The sequence below is a fragment of the Tarenaya hassleriana genome, unplaced genomic scaffold (genome assembly GCF_000463585.1).
Source record: "Tarenaya hassleriana unplaced genomic scaffold, ASM46358v1 Cleome35, whole genome shotgun sequence".
NCBI lineage: Eukaryota > Viridiplantae > Streptophyta > Magnoliopsida > Brassicales > Cleomaceae > Tarenaya > Tarenaya hassleriana.
Genome location: NW_010966617.1, coordinates 795,373 through 818,356, shown reverse-complemented (window position 1 = coordinate 818,356; position 22,984 = coordinate 795,373). Strand labels below are relative to the sequence as shown.

Genomic DNA, 22,984 nt, shown 5'->3' with positions numbered 1-22,984 from the left:
TCGCCTCTTTTCTTTTTTCCTTGACACCAAAAAAAATTTAAGCTCCGATTTAGAATGAGAGGTAATCGAGCTGTCCTTTTTCTTTTTATTTTAGATGAGGTAATCGAGTTATTCGAATCATCAATGCTAAATTCAAATGATTGATTTGGCGATTAATGAGCTTTGAAGAACAATAATAAGATAAAATAAGACATAATATACATATATTTTTTGTTAATTAATTGTTTATATTATAGTTTTCTTTACAGGTTTTTTTTTATGAAGATTAATATACGTTCTCTACATATGGATTTTTTTTATCTTTAATCTTTTAAAGTTGAACATTGAATATGCGATGTGATGAACTATGTACGTGTTTGTTTTTTACTTGATTTAAGATGATTATGTTATGTATTTTGAACTTTGAATATTGTTTGTACTTTATAGATTATATATTTTATTAATGTTTTTGAGATTTTTTAGGATTTTTATTTCTTATTTTTTGTTATTTTTATGTCGGATACGGATATTTGTAAATATCCGTAGTTTTGCGGATATTTAAAATAATAGATATCAGAAACTACGGATCAGATATAAACTATAAAACCAGAGTAAAATCCCTAAAAACCTTGAACTTGCAAAAAAGTATATAAATAAACCTTTAATTTGAAAACGGTCATTTAAACTTTTAACTTTGAAATATGTATCTGAATAAAACCTTGTTGTCGTAATAACATGTTGACCGGTTTGACCCAAAATTCAGACCATCGAAAATCGACATAGGACCGGAAATCTGATATCATTGTATCCACGTAAGCAATTTTAAATGTTTTTGCCACATCAACATATTTTGGTCCAATTATTTATCCGGTTTTTGAATTAAAAAATCTAGTTCTATAATTTAATAAATCGATTTTGCCCATCCAACCCCTTTAATTATTTTCCCTTCCACAAACCCTAAAATCAAAGTTTTCATTTTATTTTTCACACTCGACTTCGTTCCAGTAACCCTAATCTCCCCTGATTCTGCGTTCTGTTCTTCAGGAATGGAGCGAGAATTCGCCGACCCTCCATTGTTCTTTTGTCATTCAGACCCGATCTTCTTCTGGATATCGCCCGATGTCGATGCTTTCTTCTTTTTGCCGACAAAATCTCTGTTGTTCCTCAGCTAATCTGTTCTTCTAACGAAGAAGAAGAAACATGATCTCTATGAATACCAGACATGATGTTTCTCAGACGGGTGAACACAGATTTCGCCTCAGAACGAATCTTAGGGTTGTCGTTCTTGGAAAGAAACAGCAGAGGGGGAAAGGAGTCGAAATCGGAGATACGACATGAATCGAGGGGTAGAGATTTGATCAATGTGAGAGCTCCAACGTAAGAGGTGGCATTGATCGCACGAATCTTGTCGTATTAACTTGCATATAATTATCATGTTATTCTCATGCTTTCATATTTAGATTAGGAATATTTTGGTTTGTTTTTTGTGTGTTTCATATTTTGTAGATGAAAAAAATTATTTTGGAAACATTTGGCAAAAATGGAACAAAAATGGAGCAAACTCGGTTTCATGGGCAGTTTTGACAGTTTGGACGAATTTGACTATAAATTTCTTATCTGAAGTCCAAATGACGTGATTCCAATTTTAAAAGATCACCAACTCATTGTAGTTATGATCTGGAAAAGTTTAGATCGAAAGGAAAAAGCATGAATCGTGGCCGAAAGTTGCAAGTCACGTTTCGGATCCAGAAAAGCAAAATGAGAAGGGTGTACTATTTTCTCCATAACTTTCGATTGGGAGCTCGGATTGCTTCGCCGTTTGTTTCACAGTAAACTAGACATCAAGGGCTTTCCATAGACACAAGATCGTAATTTTTGGTGGAGATTTAGCCCTTCATCGAACAGTTACCATCTGAGCAAAATTCTGGTTGCTGACATCATGGCTTACATCATGGAGACACCTCACCTAACATGCCACTACGAATTTCATCATTTCCATCTACTTTTGCCCTTCAGAAACTCCTATAAATAGACTCTTAATCTGCTCTCATTCATCACACAACAACAAGAAACACAAAAACAAAGAGTAGAAGAAGATTTGGAGGCTTGGAGCATGAAGAACAAGTCTTGAAGATCTAGAGAAGCTTTCTCTTTCTCTTCTCTCTATCTTTATGTTTTTATGTTTTCTATCATTTGATGATGTCTCTTGATCATTTCATGGCTCTAGAGTAGTTCTCTTGTTACGGGATAGGTTGAATTTGGTTTGATGAATAAGCTTGTGCTTGATTGATGATATTGTGTTCATATGCTCATGGTGTTGAAATCTTGAGTCTTAATGCTTGTTCTTGAATTAATTCTTGATCATGATTCTATAAACATGTTTTGAATTGAGAAATCCAAACATGTTATGAACAAGATTATCATCTAGAAGTCATGATTCATTGAGAAATGATCTTGAATTCTCTAGGAACATTGATTAAACATGAACTTGTAATGCTCTTAGAACTTATGTTTCATCATTGAGAAATGAGAAAATTTTAAGTATATAAGTAAGAAATTTGATCTTGGATTAGAGTTTAAAGTTCCACCATGAATGCATATAAATCACATAATCATATTCTTAGTGCTTGTTCATCGAATTAAGTTCATACCGATTCCCATAACGTCTTTTGATATTGAATCCAACTTTGTTTTTCTCATCCTCTTTGATAATCAAAAGTTTGAATCTTGATTTAGTTCACTAGATTTTTAGAAATATTATTAGAAATAAAAATTTCATTCCCTTGGGACGAACCTTAAGTACCATCGATATAACCGTGCACTTGCGGTTGTGTGTGCTTAAGTGACTTATAAATATTAAAGCTTGATCAAACTACGCACACTACTTAGCACGCATCAGGCATCATGAGAGACGGTGTAAGAACCTTTGTCTCTGGCGACATGGGCATCTCTGAGAGCGGAGCTGATGAGTTGTTCGATTCTAACAACCTCCTTGGCGGTCTTCTGATTTCACTCTCACGTTGTCGAGCCAATTCACAGAGATCTGCCATCATCAAAGTATGGAGAGAAAGCATAGCAGATGAGAGACACAACCAGAGGCGATCAGAGGTTGAAGAAATAGTGAGAAAAGCAACGAATTTATAGAGAGGGAACAACCGAATTTGACAAAACCCAAGAACATAATACAAAATCAGACGAGATTAGGGTTGAAGGAGCGAAGTCGAACTTTGAATTTAGGGTTTGTGAAAGGAGAAATAATTAAAGGGGTGAAAGGGCGAAATCGATTTATTATATTTCAGAACCGGATTTTTTAACTCAAAAACTGGAAAAAAAAATTGGACCAAAATACGTTGACGTGGTAAAAACATTTAAAATTGCTTACGTGGACACGATGATGTCAGCCTTCCAGTCCTAAGTGGATTTCCAATGGCATGAATTTTGGGTCAAACTGGTCAACGAGTTATCAATTACAACAACAATTTGCAAGTTCAAGATTTTATTCAGTTACATATTTCAAGTTCAGGGTTTAAATGACACATTTTCAAGTTAGAGATTTATTTATATATTTTTTTGCAAGTTCGAGGTTTTTTTAGGGATTTTATCCTAAAACTTAATATTTGCACGGATGGAATACGGATACAAATACCTAAAAATTTAGAGATATATGATTCGTATCCATCCTAGTGACACTGTTTTCTATAGTAATAAATTAAAAGTAAAATATATTCATTTAACTATTGAAGACGGACATAACTCCTTTACGTTAATTTGATCAAATTTAAATATATTCATTTAACCATTACACATATAATTTCTTTAAGTGAACTTGGTCAAAAACAATTTTATACTTTCGCTAAATATTTATTATGATTCTCTCTCATTCGTCAAATCTGTTAACTATTTACAAAAAAAAAAGAATACAATACATAATTTAAGAATTGATAATAATGCATAAAAATTAGTTTGACATACATAAAATTGTATAGATTCGAAAAAGATACATGTTTATAGTTATATATATCTCCTCAATTATTAGCCTAATTTTTTTAATTGCATTCATTCCCACGATTCTAATATTTCCGATATTCAATGTATTTAAAATCTATTTTTCTTTGTATCATTTTATTTTCAACGTATGAACTTTCATATTCTCTCGATTAGGGGTTGTCATTTGGGTTATTAACCGAATAATCGAACTGAATCATATCGAATAATAACAGTTCGGTTCGGTTATTTATTTAATAACCGAACAGTTGAGAAAGTTCAATAACCGTTCGGGTTTGGTTCGTTTCGGTTAATAACCAGAATAACTGTAGTTAACCGAACAATTATTAATTTTTTTAATATTTTAACTTTAATCTTAATTATTTTTAGTGTTATTCTTTTACATTTCACTTACTTTTACGTGTTTCACAAAATTAACTATAGAGTTTAATGTTGGGCCTTTTTTATCCACATTTCTTGTTGGGCCTTTTGATAGTTTTATATGGGCTTTTCCAATATTTTTGGAATTTCAAACTTCAACATCTATTTTCGCCTTTTTAGTTATATGATTGTTTTCTAATTATTGTATTTTTTTTTAATATTTGTAACAGGTTCCCTTTTTTCTCCATTTTTATCTAACAAAACGTGAAAAAAAAAAACGGAAACTGATAATAAAGTTAACTCAATCTCATTGAAAAAAACACAAACATGAAAAAGGAAAATAATATAAGAAAAAGGAAACAAATAATAACAGATTACATATTATAAGAAAGGATAATATCAAGATTCGCTGAATATAAAACCATGTTGTTGTATTCATATAGACCACAGTAATATATTTTGATAAAATATCAAAGATCTATGTATATCTCTAATAGATAATTTGTTAAAGTTGAGATCAATCTGATAAGAAACGTTACAGTTCAATCTGATTGAACAAACCCAATAATGATTAAGGAAAATAATATAAGGAAAAGGAAAGATATAATCTGGATTAGGGTTTTCGATGGCTATATATAAGATTTAAGAAGCGACCCACAAACCCGTTTCAACATTTTCTCGCATTCCAAACCCTAGTTACAGAGAGCCCGCAAGAACAAGCGATGGAACCGATGCTCTGCCTGGTCGGAAAGTTCTTCACCGCCTCATCTCCGCCGTCGATCGAGAAGACCGAGACATCACTCCGTCAACGTTGGGATCCCTCCGGCGACATGACCGTTTCTCCCATCGAGGACGATATCATATTGTTCAACTTCGAGTTAGAAGTCGACATGAAGAGTGTTCTCCGACATACATGGCACGTCGATGGCGTTATCTTGGTCCTCAAGCAATGGCCTTCTCACCTCTCTTTATCCGACATCGATTTCTCTGTCTCCTGGTTCTCAGTCAAGGTCGAGGGCTTGCCATTGTGCCGTTACACCGACGAAGAATCCCGGAGAATCGGCGAGATTCTCAGCGATAAACCGCTCGGAAAAGTCTACTTGAATTCCTCGAAGCGGGATTTCTACGTTCGGGCAGAGATCGATCTGAAGAAGCCACTCAATCCCGGTTTCTTCCTCGACGACGATTCATTTGTTCAGTTCAAGTACAAGAACCTTGGAAGCTTCTGCAAAAGCTGCGGCATGATAGATCATGGATCATGCGGAGAAATCCCAAAGGAAAGGCCTTTAACTCGCGAGGTTAAGACACGAGTGTACGGTCCGTGGATGAACGTCGCGTTTTCCCGCGTAGATTTTGCCGTCGAGTTTCCGGAGAAGATAAGCGAGAGAGAAGACGATGAGGAAACTGTTCCGTACGAGCAGTTCTTCATCAAGCTCAAAGTCGAAGTCGTTTACGCGAACGAACACAAGTGGGGAGACAAGAAACTGGACCGTTCTCTTCCAGTCACTGATCAGGAATACCGTTTCAGATTCCCGTGTTCTTTTCTCGCGACAGCTTTGGAATCCGACGATCAGTCGCAAGCCCTGATGACTTTGGCACGTGAGATCGACGAGAACGTGCCTTTGATCGGGCTGAAATTCAATGACAAGATCGAGATCGTCAAGAGATTCGTGGAGTATTCCAAGGAGAACAAGAAGTCTTGGTCGGACCGAAGATGGGTCCCTCTCAGAATCTGCGCCAATAAAACAATCTGGCTCACGAGCGTGGATTTCCAGACGAAGCTTCAAGAGCGCGAGGACGAAGAATTTCACCGGACGATCGAAGCCAAGATTGCAGAGATGATAAGAAGACGAGTCGAGAACAACGAGAATGTACTGTCGGTGCCGTTATGGAAGACATCCATCCAAGATTTGATGTCTGAAATCGGCGTCAAGGAGACGGAGATTCCGTTCGATTTGGACAAAAGAGCGAAAGGGGCAAGAAGCGAAGCGATCAGACACGGGGTTAGATTCTTCAGCGGTCCGATTCCGGCGGAAGAAACGTCGGTGTGCAGACTGGAGAGAGTGAAGATCCTTGGAGAAGACATGGATGAACTGGAGCCATGCACGATCTGCCAAGAGGGGATGTTTCTTGGGGAGGAAGCAACGAGAATGCCTTGCTCTCATCTCTTCCACAGATCCTGCATCGAAGAATGGCTTCAGAGAGGGAACCAATGCCCTAACTGCCGTTTTCAGTTGCCCTCTCGTGCAGAACGCATCCCTCATCGCGATGCCATCTCTAAGAAATACCAAAGCCTTAAACGTCGTAATCTCTGATTCCAATTTTGATGTGTTTTATTTTTTGGTTTAAATCTCTCTCATATTTGTGAGATATTTTATGATAAATTTGTTCATGCATTAGTAAGTCCATCATGTTATATATATTTTTTGGGTTAAGGTGTTAACTACGCAAAACAAATACTTCCATAACTTATAAATCACGAACCAAAAATACACATTTAAATAATATATACTCCGTCGGTTGAAATTTACATGTAATTTTAGCTGATATATTGGGAAAGATAATAACAAACTATCATTAATTAGAGAAAAATAATTCTAATTAAATAAAGGTATTTTAAACACAATATTTATTTTCATGTAAAATTAAACGGAGCCAAACTCGAAACCGAATTAATAAAGCCGTCGATGCATTCAACGTGAAATCAACACTTTAATTATTATTTTTCTCCAACTAAATTAAAAGCTAAAAAAAAAACAAATGAAAAAAAGAATATTTGTTGTGACTCGATGAGGTGGTGCGTTACAACTTACAAATGATAAACCACATTTCACGCCAACCTTGTCCTACGATCGTTGGAGAAACAACTTTCAAAACTTCAAAATAAAAATTGAAAAAAAAAATCATTTAAATTACGCAATAATTATTAATTATGCCCAAACATAGAAAAATAAATCTTCCATTATCGTCAATGTTGTGTAATAATCTTACAGAAAAGATTTGTCACGTCTGTCAACACAATCAAATGAAAATTCCTCAATTTGATTTTTTATTATTTATTCTACTAACTAGAAACATATATTTATATTTTCTCATTTTCTCGTGTATGTTCAATATTATATATTTAGCTGTTTTTTTTATAAACTGCATATTTGCTTTTTTTATTACCTTTTAGTGATATGGTTTATTTTTAAATTTAGTTGTGATAATTTTTTTAAAATTTTAAATTAGAGTTCGTCAAGGAAATATATAAGTATATATAGAGGAAAAAAATATTGAAAATTTCAAGAAAGGAAAAATATGACCTTTACCCAAACCCGAAGTAGAATGACCAATATTTTCACCTGAAATCTAGCAGGAAAAAGCAACATAGGTCACCTGTCACGGTCATAGCCTCAAACTCATCCTAGCCGTTTATCTCAGCAAAATCGATCCAATGAAATGAAGCTGTGAGTTCCAATGACTCCTCCGCCTGTGACATTAAATCCCCTCTAAAGATAAAATGGGAAATAAAAGCAATAATGATTAATTTGCATATGCCACGTCATATCTCTCAAATACGTGGCACAGTTTTACCGGCGAATCCGGGCCCACTATCCGGTAACCATTTTTTTTTCTACTGTATTTTTTACAGCATTTTTTTTTTGTTAATCGTATTTCATGGAAGAAGGAGAAGAAGAACTCGTTTTCGCGTCGAGTGAAAGAAAGGTTCTTCGAGAAAAAACTCGAGAGCTTCAGAGATCTGAGAGATCCATTTTCCTGGAAAAATTTCCCCAATTTCTCGCCGCATTTCGGCGTATGGATTCTCAGAACGGCTAGTTTCGCCATTGCTTCTTCCTCTCCGCAGTCTCTCTCTCTCTCTCTCTCGCCTTGTTTGGAGTTCGTTTTTGTGATAGTTCGAGCTGAATCTGTAAGTTCTTTTGCATTGTTTCTCTGATATTTCTTGCGTTTTCATGCTCTGATCTGGTTGGTTAGTGAGGTAGCCGCAATTCTAGGAACTGAGTAACTTCTCAGGCTGTGAAGATTTTTTGGCTTCAGTATGGGTGCCGAGAAAAATTGATCGAAGTAGGTTACTTGTTCTCCCGATGATTTTAGGAAGCCCAGATTTGACGATTACTGGTTTAATTTTAGTTTGCATTGCCGCAAGAGCATCTGATGTGCTCTAGTAAACTCGGTTTTCTTCAACGTTCATCTCGCATTTTGTCGGCGATGGTACCTGTTCTGATTCAATCTCTTACTTTTCCCGCATTTCTCTCTTTCTCGTGTTTTTCGGCGATACCTGTGAAGGTTGAACCTCTTATTCTGATCGAAAATTGTTACCCTGGATCTGTTGTTGCAAGTGATAGCAAATGTGTTGATTCCTAGGTTGATGCTGCGAATTTCTGTATCTTGTGCCGATTAGATGAGGTTTGGCCGTAACCCATTGTCAAACCTTACTTGTCCGTGTTTCAGGGTTGAGAGACAACTTGGATTCGAAGGCAACATTTTGTCGATTGATGTGAATTTTTTAGTTTGATCCTATTGTCTTTTTTTTTGGTTTAAAGTTTGATCCTATTGTCGGTCTGCTGGTCGCTGCTTCTACTTAATTGGCAGAATGAAGAAGTGTTATGGCTGCCTGCTTGTTGCATCACTGTTCATGTTCTTAATGGTGTTCAGATTTGTTGACTTGAAAAGTCCTATTGAAAACACTTACTTCACGGGCTCCAGGACTTATAACTTTACTCCTATAACTCCTAACACTACTCTTCCTCTTGAATGGCTGCAAATCACGGTTCCTGACTTCGTGAAAGGGGAGAAGAAGACTTCTGAAGTGATAGTATCTGGTGATGCTGTTGTGTTGGGCCTATTTTCCGAGAGAAATGTCTCTGATGGAGAGCGGCAATCTTTGCGAACCTGGAACCGTCTGAACAAACTGATTGACCATGCACAAAGCTTAGCAAATGGACCTGATGCCATAAAGGAAGCTGGCTTTGCTTGGGAGAGACTTATGGCTTCGGTTGAAGCCGAAAAACTGGGTCATACGAATGAAAATCGTACTGTGAAAGGGAATGAGAGGCATTGTCCTCAGTTTCTTAGCAAAATGAATGCTACTGAAGTTGATGGTAGTAGTTTGAAGCTGAAAATTCCTTGTGGCCTGACTCAAGGTTCCTCCATCACGGTTATCGGCATTCCAAATGGTCTGACTGGTAGCTTCCGGATTGACCTAACAGGGGAACCACTCCCTGGGGAGCCTGATCCACCCGTTGTCTTACACTACAATGTTAGGCTTCTTGGTGACAAGTTGACTGAGGACCCTGTTATAGTTCAAAACTCCTGGACGACGTCTCATGGTTGGGGTGAGGAGGAACGTTGTCCAAAACCTGATCCCGAAGGATTGAAGAAAGGTAAATTCAACTAAAAATTCATCCGTTTATACACATATGTTTATCTGATCTGTCATGTCTGAGCTGGTTGACATGCTTGATACTCTAGTGGATGACTTGGATCAGTGCAACAAGATGGTAGGCAGAGAAGTAAACCGGACGTCTGCTACTATCTTTCATTTCAACGCAACAAAGGGGCTGCCAGGTTCTGGGGAAGGGTCTAGACGTGGACAATATTTTCCTTTCAAGCAGGGGTTCTTATCAGTTGCAACACTTAGAGTGGGAACAGACGGAATTCAGATGACCGTCGATGGGAAACACATAACATCATTTGCTTTCCGTGAAGTAATTTCATTCTTGATCTAACTCCCAATGTTGTGATTCTTAGTCATATTTTAGATTCTTACGTTGGCTCTTCATCTTGGTCAGACCTTGGAGCCATGGCTTGTTAGTGAAGTACGGATTACCGGTGACTTGGAATTAATATCCATCCTTGCCAGCGGTTTACCCTCATCAGAAGAATCGGAGCACATTGTTGATCTAGAGGAACTGAAAGCACCTTCTCTTTCTCCTTCAAGATCTCCAGACCTTGTTATTGGCGTTTTTTCCACCGCAAACAATTTTAAACGTAGGATGGCTGTCAGAAGAACATGGATGCAGTATGATGCTGTTCGATCTGGAACAGTTGCTGTCCGTTTTTTTGTTGGTCTTGTAAGCTTTCCCTTTCGAGACCAATATCTTGTTTCAGAAATAACCAGTCACATATGTCTGCTTCGCTTTCTTCTGCAGCTTTCTTACAAAAAGATTTTTTTTATTGGGTAATTTGCAGCATAAAAACCATATTGTTAACCAGGAACTGTGGAACGAGGCTCGGACCTACTCTGACATTCAGCTAATGCCCTTTGTTGATTACTACAGCCTCATCAGCTGGAAAACATTAGCCATCTGCATATATGGGGTAATTGTCTTGTCTCTTCCTTTAAACAAGGGGAAAACCTTCCCCCCTTTTGCCTCATGGACAGCTTCTCTTGAACAGACAGAGGTTGTGTCAGCAAAATTTATCATGAAGACAGACGATGATGCCTTCGTACGCGTGGATGAACTGATATACTCCTTATCGATGGTAAACTCCACGCATGGTTTGCTATATGGACTCATCAACTCAGACTCCCAACCGATACGAAACCCTGATAACAAGTGGTACATCAGCTACGAGGTACATAGTCTACTCTTCTAATAATGGTCTGAAGAAGTTACCCAATTTCTGATCCGAATTTTTTTTATGCAAATAGGAATGGCCAGAAGAGAAATACCCTCCATGGGCTCATGGTCCTGGCTACATTGTGTCCTGGGACATAGCAGAATCGGTCGACAACCGTTTCAAAGAAGGACGCCTAAAGGTAAGCTTACTAGTCTGTTCTTTCCTTTTCCACAACACAACCAGGTGCCCATTTTCTGGCATTTGCTTCCTTTTTTCGCATTTACACAATGGCCAAACTCACCAGTTCCTCTACGAAGAAAGTGAAATTTCATCAGCTGATGTTACATGTAGGAATTCTTGTTATGAAATGCACAGATGTTTAAGCTAGAAGATGTGGCAATGGGGATATGGATAGCGGATATGAAGAATCAAGGAGTGGAGATCCATTACGAGAACGATGGAAGGATCATCAACGACGGATGTAAGGACGGATTCGTAGTTGCTCACTACCAAGGCCCGGCAGAACTCATCTGCCTCTGGCGCAAAATCCTCGAAACCAAACGCTCACATTGCTGCGGCGACTGGTAAACAAACGCTACAAAAATTCATATAAAAAACAACAACAAACGCAACAATGTTCTGTCTTTGTCTGAAAATATACAGAACCAGACAAAGAAATTTTGCAGAACAGAGAGAGAAAAGAGGAATACGAGTCGTTTCAGGTTAGTTACTTGTACCGAATCATCCCGTTTTTTTTTTTTTTTTTTTTTTTTTTTGTAGTAGAAAATGTGAAGTTAGGCGTATATTTTGCTTTGATTTTTTGTTTTGTTTTTGGGTTTAGTATATATATATATATATATATATATAGTCACTGGGAATTTACATCATTTTTTTTTATCTGTATAATTACTTCAGCTTAGTGTATATATCCAATGGTTTCTTCATTTTTTTCCCCTTTTGAATTGTGTTTTGAGTTTATTTAACTTTTGATGTTTGCCCATACTGTGATCTTTTTTTGAACCAACATTCAGGAGAACAATATTATTACCTAAAGTTATTAAAGCTCATATAGTTTTCCTTGGTAAATAAAAAATGCAACTCTTTTTTTTTTTTTGAAACTTGCTTTAAAGAACTTTGCTTCAACAGGAAAAGATTCTGTCTCAGGCAGTAAAAAAAAATGGATTTGCTTCTAATTTAGAAATAAAATAACGGCAACGAATTACCTAGCTTTAGTCAAATGCTTATTTGGAGCTATGGACCCAATTAACAAAATCCGGGAAATAGTAGTAAAAAAAAAGAACAATTTTTTAACATGGGTAAAAAAATAATTAACACGTCACCGGAAAAAGATTGGATTCGAATATCTCCCGAGATATTTGTTGGGATGTAATGCGGTCTTGTCATAAAACAACAACTAAAAAAAGCCCCAACATGCTCATGGTCGGTCTCATTATAATCTCTCACTGCTTTGTTGGATCCTTTAGATGATTTTGCTTCTTCATTTCACAAAGTTCCCATCTTTTCTTTTCATCACCTTTTTCCTCCCCAAATCCACAAGTCTGCCCCCCTCCCACCTAATTCATATTATATACACATATACATACGCATGTACGGCAGAAACTTATATATATTTATATCATGTCTATGTTATTTAAAACATTATCTAAGAAAAACCCAAGATTCTTTCGTGGTTCAGGTCTCTAAATTCTACGTTCGGACAAATTTTCCATGTCTTTCTTGTTGTAACTAGCTCAAACTCAATCTCAAGTGTTCGCCTTCAAAGGCTCTCTTCCCTCTCGGCGGCTGTTCCACGTGAGCGTCGTCGTTTAGGGTCCTCTTCTTTCTGTTCAACGCTTCTGGTTTGGTCTCCATTAATGGAAGCTCGATCGATCTCCTCGTGACGATCTCGTAGTTGTCTGATTTCGTGTCTGTGCTCTCCGACGATGTCATCGAGCTTTCGGCCGAACACCTTGTCTGAGATCCTGCGTTTTCTGGTTTCTTGTGATCCAAGAAACCTCTTTCTCCTTCTCCTTCAGCTTCTGTTATATCTGAGAAGGAAGAACTAGGGCAACCTCTGTTCACCATTGATGCTAATTTAGAGAGTTCGGCTCTGGCGAAATCTAGGCCAAGATTCGAGGAAGTGTAACCGGCTAATGTTTCTCGAGCTTTCTCCAACACGGACTGTAGATACTTCCCTTGTGCCTCTATCCTTACCTGCAAATGCCTCTGAACCTAAAAAAACAAGAATTTAAGAATACAGACACGTTCTTGGATCGATCCGGACAAGATTGTTGGAGATATAATCTTGTCATCGAAAAAATAAAATTTGTTTTATTTATGTTTTTGAATGTTTGCATCGTTCACTCGGTCAAGGAATGACCGATTCTTTGGGAAAACACATTAATCGTGCAAAGTCATGCACGTGGGCCAGTTTTGACGGATTGAGAAGTTGGCGTCGACGTGTATAAAACGCACATTAGGGAATGAATAAATATTATCATTTTGGCATTCAATTTTTAGTCTCTCTCTCACGAATGATGTCACTCATTCTCTCTCTCTAAATGTCAAAGTCACTTTTATTGTATCAGTAATCATGCGTAAATCCACATTTCGTTCTGTTTCCTATAAAACATTTTCTGCTATGAATATCCTTTAATATTTTTTTGGATATATTTTACTTTCAAAAGAGAGGTTTTTCAACAAAGATCAATGGAGAGAGAGAGAGAGAGAGAGACAGATGTTTTCTGGGGGTTTCTCAGGACACTGTGTCTAGTCGGGAAGACTTGTATGAGTAACTATGTCACTCATCACGCAAGGAGTAAAGGAAAACGGCGGAGTGTCGTTGCAATGCCCCATGTTGACGTCGTCCAATTATACGACATGGGCAATCAAGATGGAGGCGATAATGGATGCCCAGGGGATCTGGGACGCAGTTGAACCTGCGACCGGAGTGGTCGTAGACGAGAAAAAGAATAAGGTAGCTCGAGCGTTCATCTTTCAAACGGTACCGGAAGATGTTCTTATGCAGATAGCAAAGAAGAAATCCGCCAGTGAGACTTGCGTGATGAGTGACATAGTTACTCATACAAGTCTTCCCGACTAGACACAGGTCCTCCCGACCAGATATGGGTCCTCCCGACCAAGCACAGGTCCTACCGACCGAGCTCTGATACCACTTTGTTGAAAAACCTCTCTTTTGAAAGTAAACCTTGCGTGATGAGTGACATAGTTACTCATACAAGTCTTCCCGACTAGACACAGGTCCTCCCGACCAGATATGGGTCCTCCCGACCAAGCACAGGTCCTACCGACCGAGCTCTGATACCACTTTATTGAAAAACCTCTCTTTTGAAAGTAAAATATATCCAAAAAAATATTAAAGGATATTCATAGCAGAAAATGTTTTATAGGAAACAGAACGAAATGTGGATTTACGCATGATTGCTGATACAATAAAAGTGACTTTGACATTTAGAGAGAGAGAATGAGTGACATCATTCGTGAGAGAGAGACTAAAAATTGAATGCCAAAATGATAATATTTATTCATTCCCTAATGTGCGTTTTATACACGTCGACGCCAACTTCTCAATCCGTCAAAACTGGCCCACGTGCATGACTTTGCACGATTAATGTGTTTTCCCAAAGAATCGGTCATTCCTTGACCGAGTGAACGATGCAAACATTCAAAAACATAAATAAAACAAATTTTATTTTTTCGATGACAAGATTATATCTCCAACAATCTTGTCCGGATCGATCCAAGAACGTGTCTGTATTCTTAAATTCTTGTTTTTTTAGGTTCAGAGGCATTTGCAGGTAAGGATAGAGGCACAAGGGAAGTATCTACAGTCCGTGTTGGAGAAAGCTCGAGAAACATTAGCCGGTTACACTTCCTCGAATCTTGGCCTAGATTTCGCCAGAGCCGAACTCTCTAAATTAGCATCAATGGTGAACAGAGGTTGCCCTAGTTCTTCCTTCTCAGATATAACAGAAGCTGAAGGAGAAGGAGAAAGAGGTTTCTTGGATCACAAGAAACCAGAAAACGCAGGATCTCAGACAAGGTGTTCGGCCGAAAGCTCGATGACATCGTCGGAGAGCACAGACACGAAATCAGACAACTACGAGATCGTCACGAGGAGATCGATCGAGCTTCCATTAATGGAGACCAAACCAGAAGCGTTGAACAGAAAGAAGAGGACCCTAAACGACGACGCTCACGTGGAACAGCCGCCGAGAGGGAAGAGAGCCTTTGAAGGCGAACACTTGAGATTGAGTTTGAGCTAGTTACAACAAGAAAGACATGGAAAATTTGTCCGAACGTAGAATTTAGAGACCTGAACCACGAAAGAATCTTGGGTTTTTCTTAGATAATGTTTTAAATAACATAGACATGATATAAATATATATAAGTTTCTGCCGTACATGCGTATGTATATGTGTATATAATATGAATTAGATGGGGGTTGACTTGTGGATGTGGTAAAAGCGGATTTGGGGAGGGAAAAAGGTGATGAAAAGAAAAGGTGGGAACTTTATGAAATGAAGAAGCAAAATCATCTAAAGGATCCAACAAAGCAGTGAGAGATTATAATGAGACCGACCATGAGCATGTTGGGGCTTTTTTTAGTTGTTGTTTTATGACAAGACCGCATTACATCCCAACAAATATCTCGGGAGATATTCGAATCCAATCTTTTTCCGGTGACGTGTTAATTATTTTTTTACCCATGTTAAAAAATTGTTCTTTTTTTTATTACTATTTCCCGGATTTTGTTAATTGGGTCCATAGCTCCAAATAAGCATTTGACTAAAGCTATGTAATTCGTTGCCGTTATTTTATTTCTAAATTAGAAGCAAATCCAGTTTTTTTTTTACTGCCTGAGACAGAATCTTTTCCTGTTGAAGCAAAGTTCTTTAAAGCAAGTTTCAAAAAAAAAAAGAGTTGCATTCTTTATTTACCAAGGAAAACTATATGAGCTTTAATAACTTTAGGTAATAATATTGTTCTCCTGAATGTTGGTCCAAAAAGATCACAGTATGGGCAAACATCAAAAGTTAAATAAACTCAAAACACAATTCAAAATTATGCAGATAGCAAAGAAGAAATCCGCCAGTGAGATTTGGGAATCCCTGAAGACCCGGTACGTGGGGGTTGATCGTGTGCAGAAGGCACGTTTGCGAACCTTGAAAAGTGAATTCGACGCTTTACGTATGAATGAAGGTGAGACGATTGATGAATTTGTCGGGAAACTGAGCAGTATGGTCACCAAATACAGCGATCTTGGTGCTACTCTCGAGGATGGCGCACTCGTTAGGAAACTTCTTGATTCGATGCCAGATAAGTTTTTTCAATTAGTTGCATCTATAGAACAGTATTCAGATATTGATAACATGCCGTTCGAGGAAGCGATCGGGAGAATGAAAGTATTTGAGGACCGGATCATTCGGATGCGCAATATGGGTGATAACTCCGATGGACAACTTTTGCTCACTTATGCAGAGTGGCAAACTCGACAAAAACGTGGAAGAGGTCGTGGACGCGGAAGAGGCGAACGTGATAAAGGACACATACAATGTTTTACTTGTCAAAAGTATGGGCATTACGCTTCTGAATGTCCTAGATCGAAAAACGAAAAAAATGATGAAGAAATCCATCTCGCGGAAGAAGTCTACGAAGAACCGACGTTACTGTGACCGATTCTTTGGGAAAACACATTAATCGTGCAAAGTCATGCACGTGGGCCAGTTTTGACGGATTGAGAAGTTGGCGTCGACGTGTATAAAACGCACATTAGGGAATGAATAAATATTATCATTTTGGCATTCAATTTTTAGTCTCTCTCTCACGAATGATGTCACTCATTCTCTCTCTCTAAATGTCAAAGTCACTTTTATTGTATCAGTAATCATGCGTAAATCCACATTTCGTTCTGTTTCCTATAAAACATTTTCTGCTATGAATATCCTTTAATATTTTTTTGGATATATTTTACTTTCAAAAGAGAGGTTTTTCAACAAAGATCAATGGAGAGAGAGAGAGAGAGAGAGACAGATGTTTTCTGGGGGTTTCTCAGGACAATCGGAAACTTACTTCAATCTGTTCGTGCAGCTTTTTCTGAACTTCCATCTGCATTTGTAGAGCATCCGCCATCTGCTTGCTTCTGCGCAAAAAAAAAAAAGAAAAGGATCATTCATGATTTGATTCCAAGACATTATAATCCATTAGAAACACAATCTTGGATCATTTACTCGTCATGTATTTCACTGCCTTTCACATTTTCATGATCGTTTCCGCTGCTCTGAACTAGTCGTTCTTCCTCCGAGGACGATGCAACTGCTGAAGAGAAACAAAAACAAGAACCAAGAACGGGAAGAAAAAAAAAAACATTAACCCACTTTCTCAAATCAGAGTTCAGACATAAAACCCGGAGATTTTGAAACATAAATCTAAGAACTTGCAAACCTTCTTGCTTATTATCAACGACGCAGCTCCCATCGGGTTGCTGGCTCTTTCCAAGCCGATATTTCTGCGGTAAGAAAAAAAAGAAACAACGATCGAACATCAGATACGAAAGCTAAAAGGAATCTAAAATCAAATGGAGTAAAATCAAATCGATACAAGTTCTTGAACCTGTAAATGGCTCTTGAGATGGTACAGCGTAAGCCCAGGAATCCCCATCACCTTCATCAACCCCTTCGGCGTCGCTTCTGAAGCAAAACGGAGGAAAAATCGAGATTCAGGAAATGGGTAATGGATAAAATATTAAAAAAAATAGTTTCAGACCAAAAAAAAAAGAAGAAGACAAGAACAGGAAGAGACAGAACTTTCTGGTCCTCCGAGCTGACAGACAGCCTCGACGAACATGTGATGAAGTTCAGAAGTCCATTTCAATCTGGGTTTTGCATCAGTAGACAGCACCAGATTCATGCTTGCTCTCTGATCACTCTCCATTGCCATTAACACATAGAGCAGCAGCAGCAGCAGCAGCAGCAGAAGAAGAAGAAGTGGAAAAAAGGGTTTTAATTTAAGATATCGTTGGATTTGTTGGCACAAGTGAGGCGAATTTTATAGTCTCGGCTCATTTTCTTGTTCCTCTGTGTTTTTCTTATTACCATCACTCCATATCAGGAAACATGAGTGGGGTTATGTTGGAGGAGGGAATATATGCTCTCTCTCTTGTCTTGACCCTTTCTTCTTCCCATTTTCCTTTTTAATTATTTTTATTGTCAATTATTTTGATTTTTTTTTCTATTGTTGTGGCGATATCTTTCTTTTTTTATTTAATTTATTTTAAAAAATTGTTGATATTCATTTCCTTTCATTTGCTCTTTTTCCCAATTACACACCACTTTTCCCCCCTTTTCTCCTTGTAATTTCGTGTTTCATTTGCTTATTTGACTTGTTGTGGTTAGACAGAATCTATTATGCAATAAAAATCATATTATAAAAAAAGGTTGTATGCTTCGTTTTTGGTATTAGCCACACTATCCTAATGGACACCCCACCCTATCTCAATCCCTCTTATTTTTTTTTCTTTTACATTCCATTACATACATTCAACTTTTCAATTATTTTTCTTCTTTATTTTTATAAAAAAAAAAATTATATTTTTACAATTTTTAGGGTGTTGGGAAAATTTTGAAGAATTCGTAATGTCTTTATGTAATTATATATATGTTAAGGGGGGGGTTTAAATTAAAGAAATGATGGGCGATGCCATAAATTTGGGATCGTTTGAAAAGATTGTGGAATTGACAGAAAATTAATCAATAGCCATAATCGTGATTGTGCTTGTATTTATATGAATAATGAATGGGAGTGAATAGGATAATTAATTTTAATTTTAATTTTAATTTTAAAATTTGGGAAAGAAAAGTGGCTGCAATTGGCAGATTCTTTTGGTTGTATGTAGGGATGGAGGAATCAAAGAATCCAACATCTCCACAACCTTTTAAAAGAAAACACCCCCTCAACCTTATTTTTCTTTATAGCCTCTCACAATCAAAATAATAATAATAATAATAATATACTATTATTATTTTGCTAAAAATTATTAAACAAATAAAAAATATCTAACGTGTAATCCGAAATGGTCACACAAGAATAATGTGATTTTTTAATCTTAAAAAAGTCATTATTGGAGTGAAAAATCTGGATTTTTTTTTAAAAACTTATTTTAGTACATATTTAATACAATTATGCCATTGAAAATTTCAGGATAATCAAATCAAATATATGAATTATAAGTTTGTAAATTCAGATGTGTTTAATTAAATACCAGCAAAATCAAATCATGGAAGGGATATTTTAGTCATCTGAAATAGACAAACCATCGTGACGTTTTTACACATACATATAATATATTTTGTAGGGCACTATATATATATGGGAAGGTACATTTCTTAGTGTACGGACATCTTTCTACGCCTTTTTCTCCTTGTTACATTTCAATGAAATTATCATTACCCTATATCTAATATTATCATATATCATAAAATTTATATCTTTAATTGATATATATATATATATATATATGGTATTTGAAAATTTGTACGTGGTTATTATTAGTTTAGTTACGTACTCGCATGGTCCATTTAAATGTGCATGCTTATACTTTAAAAATATAAATTCTTCATGTTATGACAAATATTAGGAAAATGTATTATATATGCTTCATCTTGTAATAGTGCAAAAGAAAAAGTGTTCCAATTTATTCTACTTTTTTTTCTTTTTCTGATTTCAATATATTATGAAATTTATTATATATGGTTCAATTTTTTTTTTCCAAAATGAAAGTTCAATCTTTTTTTATAATCAAAAGAAACGCTGGAATCCACACTGAATTGAATGAAAGTTCAATCTTATGATCTCACAGAGACATTATTAAAATATTTGATAATATTTATTTATTCTGTTCAATATGTGCGTGATTAGGTTTGTATTAGACCGACTAAATGTATGGATACAATTGGAAACTAAAACCCAACATTAAATAGTTGCCTTTGTTTCAGTTTTAGTGTCGGTTCGATTTGAAACGGTATTATTATACGAATACCAAATAAACATGAAATATAACATTTACATATAATTTAGTGGATAATTTAGATTTTAGTTTGATACTTGCCAGGTTCAGTTCAGTATTTGCATGGTTGTTCTATAAAAAAAATATATACTAAATTAAAACCGAATGTTATTCGGTTCGAACTAAATTCCCGACCGGAAGAAATGTATTGATTTTTTTTTTCACCAACAAACAAAAAACTCATCAAAGAGAAACTACGAAAACAAGTTTGCAAGTGCCGACAACCAAATGGGAATATATATATATATATATATATATATATATATAAAATAAATATTCTATCTCAGAAAGTGACGTGGAAAAACAAGTTTACATATGTTTGTAAGAAAGACTAAAAGAGCGAAACAAACTTATTCCAAAACATAAATGCTTAGGCAGTTGTAAGAATGTATCAAGAATTTTCAATGAAAATAAAAAAAAAATACAAAAAAAACTCAGTAATTCTTGGATAGTAGTCGTTTTGATTCGATTGAAATTTCTATTTTTTATCTCTAATAAATATTCAATAATCTCTATTTTTTTGTTATCTTTAAACAAAAAAATCAAAGGACTATAAAAAGTAAAAAAAAAAAGAAGAAGACAGGAGTTTGTGTGATGGATTGGATGAGAGAGCGAACCGGGAAAAGCTCGTGGAATCAGATCGAGCTTCGAAGTTCAATGATTAGTCCCTTAATCCCTTTTTCTTTTCTTAATCTTAATTATTCCTTGTTCAATAGTAAGTAAACAATGTGTTTAATTGTTAATTATTTAGTGTACGACAACATATATCTATATATATAGCATTTATATATGAAGCATAAAATTTAGAGATGATTATATAAATATATAACTGGAATTTTTTTAGGAGTGTTAATCTTGATGAATAACCATCATTTAAAATTTTAAATAGATAGAATCCAACGGTATAAGCCAAGACCAAATTTGGAAGGCCATGAGATCCACACATTCAATTCAATATTGTATGATTGAGATTAAATAATAATAATAATTATTATTATTATTAATAAATATTATTCAAACAAAATTTCAAAGAAACATGATATATAATGTTTGACTCATAAAACAATGTCGGTATATGTTTAGATCATCGGAATTCTCAATATATAAACACATTTATGTAGTTTTAAAAATAGAAAAAAATAAAAGTATAAAAAAAATAGTGTTTGTGTTGATTGCTTGATGTTGTGGAGAAGCATCTTCTCCAAAATAACGTCCCTTTTAATTTCGAGTTTATGTTTGAGTCGCCATCTTCCATTTGTTCATTTCCAAAAGAAAGGAATATTATTTATAATCATTCAATCCATATTCTCTCTCCTCTCTCTCTCTCTCTCCTCTCACACACATACATACACACATACACACACAAACACACTATGTATATATTATATATATGTGGCCCGAATGTTTGAAAAACAAGCAAAGCAAAGAGAAGGTGATAATAATACTCAACCTACCTTTCTCTTTTATAATAACCAGCTGTTTTTCATATTTGGGGTCTTTTTTATAAAAGGAGGAAATTATAATATATATATATATATATATATATATATATATATATTCTGTAATTATTTGTCGGAGAATTATTCTGTATCACGAAATGAAATAAACCAAACCGAGCTCTTTCGTAACACATCACGAATTTATGATCCTTTTTTTAGGGTTTATATTAAACAAGATAACACATCATCAAGAAATAATTATATATTAGTAAATATCATTGGTTTTGCCACCTAAATTATTTAAACCAAATAATATATACGCATACTTATATGCCATTGTAACCACTGTAAGAATTGATAAATCTCTTTTCAATCTAATTGGGATTCATACATACATACATACATACATACATACATACATATAACGTAGACGTGATGGGGGAGGAAAGAAGAAAGAAAGAAGTGAATGAATAAAAGGGGAATATCGAGAGATGCTTTTTTTTAAAAAAAATTTGATGGATCGATCGAAAGCAGTATGAAATCAATCGATTATTATTATCTTTCAAGGGACCCATTTCTTTTTTTTTTTTTTTTTTTTGCAACATAGCGCAGATCCACATGTTTCCCTTTTCCTTTTCCCCCCCTTCTCTTTAAAGCACCTCCTCACCTACGAACGAACCAAATATCTTCATTTAAATAATTAAATAAAGTTAAATTATTAATCTCTGTGGTTCCATTGTCCAACCCCGAGTGTGACGTCATTCACGCGTCACCTGATCGAAGAACTGCGTATCTCGTATATATATATATATATATATATATACACACACACACATGTATCGCATTGTTTCAGATATACACAACTTGTGAATAAACGACGCGAGTAGGGCTCGTTTTAGTGGCATTCTTTTTATAATGGGCCGGATTTGAATGGCCCATTTATGGGCTCACAAATGAAAGCCCATACAATTCAAAGACTCCCAGGTTACGGTCTAATATAAAATTTGGTTTGGTTTCTCCGGTAAAAAAAAAAATTAAAGTATCAACGTCCATTTTTTTTAAAAAAAAAGGAGGAAAAAAAAACAAGAAAAAGAATTATATTATTGTGTAGAGAAATATAAATATTCATATATTTCAGTCTGCTGTCACATCTCAAATTATAAAATTGTAATAAATTATTTGAATACTTCTACCTTATAACTCCATTTACTTCTTATATTTACATTACACTTGCCATCTCATTCGAAACCCACTAATGGACCACTTAAAATCTAATATTTTTGCCATGATGACTTCACGATGTATAATATATACATATATTATAAAAGATTGTTAGAGAAAAATTGAGAAGATTTAGATTTGATATTATTTCTATATATTTAAAGTGATTTTATTTTCTATTTACAAATATTGTAATGTTTTATATTAAATAATGAAAAATCTAATGATTCTTTATTATTTCTCTTATAAAGAAAAATTTTGTGAAATTCGTAAATTATTTAATATCCAGAGGCTTCATGGGATAAGAGAAAATGATATGGTCCAACCTTAT

General features: G+C 35.6%; 4 protein-coding genes across 9 annotated transcripts; 2 read left to right on the top strand and 2 right to left on the bottom strand.

Annotated features, from left to right (window-relative positions):
- Positions 1-1,143: 1,143 nt before the first annotated feature.
- LOC104822185 lies at positions 1,144-2,988 on the bottom strand (the record flags this gene model as incomplete). Its single annotated transcript, XM_010553332.1, has 2 exons — positions 1,144-1,383; positions 2,878-2,988. Coding segments are annotated over 2 exons (351 nt in total), but the record flags the coding sequence as incomplete, so codon positions are not given.
- Positions 1,884-6,767, top strand: LOC104822054. The gene has a single exon (XM_010553143.2). The coding sequence runs from the start codon at positions 5,067-5,069 to the stop codon at positions 6,657-6,659; it is 1,593 nt and encodes a 530-aa protein (XP_010551445.1). The 5' UTR covers positions 1,884-5,066; the 3' UTR covers positions 6,660-6,767.
- A 1,257-nt stretch (positions 6,768-8,024) lies between these two features.
- On the top strand, positions 8,025-11,852 carry LOC104822053 (beta-1,3-galactosyltransferase GALT1). 5 transcript variants are annotated; one of them, XM_010553141.1, is made up of 9 exons: positions 8,025-8,254; positions 8,797-9,728; positions 9,817-10,052; positions 10,137-10,418; positions 10,537-10,665; positions 10,744-10,923; positions 11,000-11,107; positions 11,284-11,492; positions 11,572-11,852. In XM_010553141.1, coding segments are annotated over exons 2-9 (1,935 nt in total). In that variant the 5' UTR covers positions 8,025-8,254; positions 8,797-8,938; the 3' UTR covers positions 11,573-11,852. The 5 variants fall into 5 exon arrangements, with proteins under 5 accessions (XP_010551443.1, XP_019059020.1, XP_010551442.1 ...); XM_019203475.1 differs by having other exon boundaries at positions 10,561-10,665; positions 11,284-11,852; XM_010553140.1 differs by having other exon boundaries at positions 11,284-11,852.
- Positions 11,853-12,517: 665 nt separating this feature from the next.
- On the bottom strand, positions 12,518-18,074 carry LOC104822052 (myb family transcription factor PHL8). 2 transcript variants are annotated; one of them, XM_010553138.1, is made up of 6 exons: positions 17,736-18,074; positions 17,542-17,618; positions 17,374-17,437; positions 17,160-17,247; positions 17,002-17,071; positions 12,518-13,140 (listed from the first exon to the last, which is right to left on the bottom strand). In XM_010553138.1, exons 1-6 carry the CDS (start codon positions 17,866-17,868, stop codon positions 12,655-12,657), a joined length of 918 nt encoding a protein of 305 aa, XP_010551440.1. In that variant the 5' UTR covers positions 17,869-18,074; the 3' UTR covers positions 12,518-12,654. The 2 variants fall into 2 exon arrangements, with proteins under 2 accessions (XP_010551440.1, XP_010551441.1); XM_010553139.1 differs by having other exon boundaries at positions 17,160-17,244.
- Positions 18,075-22,984: the final 4,910 nt, after the last annotated feature.

Excerpts from the sequence above, each read along its gene's own strand:
- LOC104822054 (XM_010553143.2), top strand. The coding sequence starts at position 5,067 with ATGGAACCGATGCTCTGCCTGGTCGGAAAGTTCTTCACCGCCTCATCT.
- LOC104822053 (XM_010553140.1), top strand. The coding sequence starts at position 8,939 with ATGAAGAAGTGTTATGGCTGCCTGCTTGTTGCATCACTGTTCATGTTC. Across the intron at positions 10,924-10,999 it reads AGTGGTACATCAGCTACGAG|GAATGGCCAGAAGAGAAATA; the intron begins GTACATAGTCTA and ends TTATGCAAATAG. Across the intron at positions 11,108-11,283 it reads TCAAAGAAGGACGCCTAAAG|ATGTTTAAGCTAGAAGATGT; the intron begins GTAAGCTTACTA and ends TGAAATGCACAG.
- LOC104822052 (XM_010553138.1), bottom strand. The coding sequence starts at position 17,868 with ATGGCAATGGAGAGTGATCAGAGAGCAAGCATGAATCTGGTGCTGTCT. Across the intron at positions 17,248-17,373 it reads CGTTGATAATAAGCAAGAAG|CAGTTGCATCGTCCTCGGAG; the intron begins GTTTGCAAGTTC and ends GTTTCTCTTCAG. Across the intron at positions 13,141-17,001 it reads AGCTGCACGAACAGATTGAA|GTTCAGAGGCATTTGCAGGT; the intron begins GTAAGTTTCCGA and ends TTGTTTTTTTAG.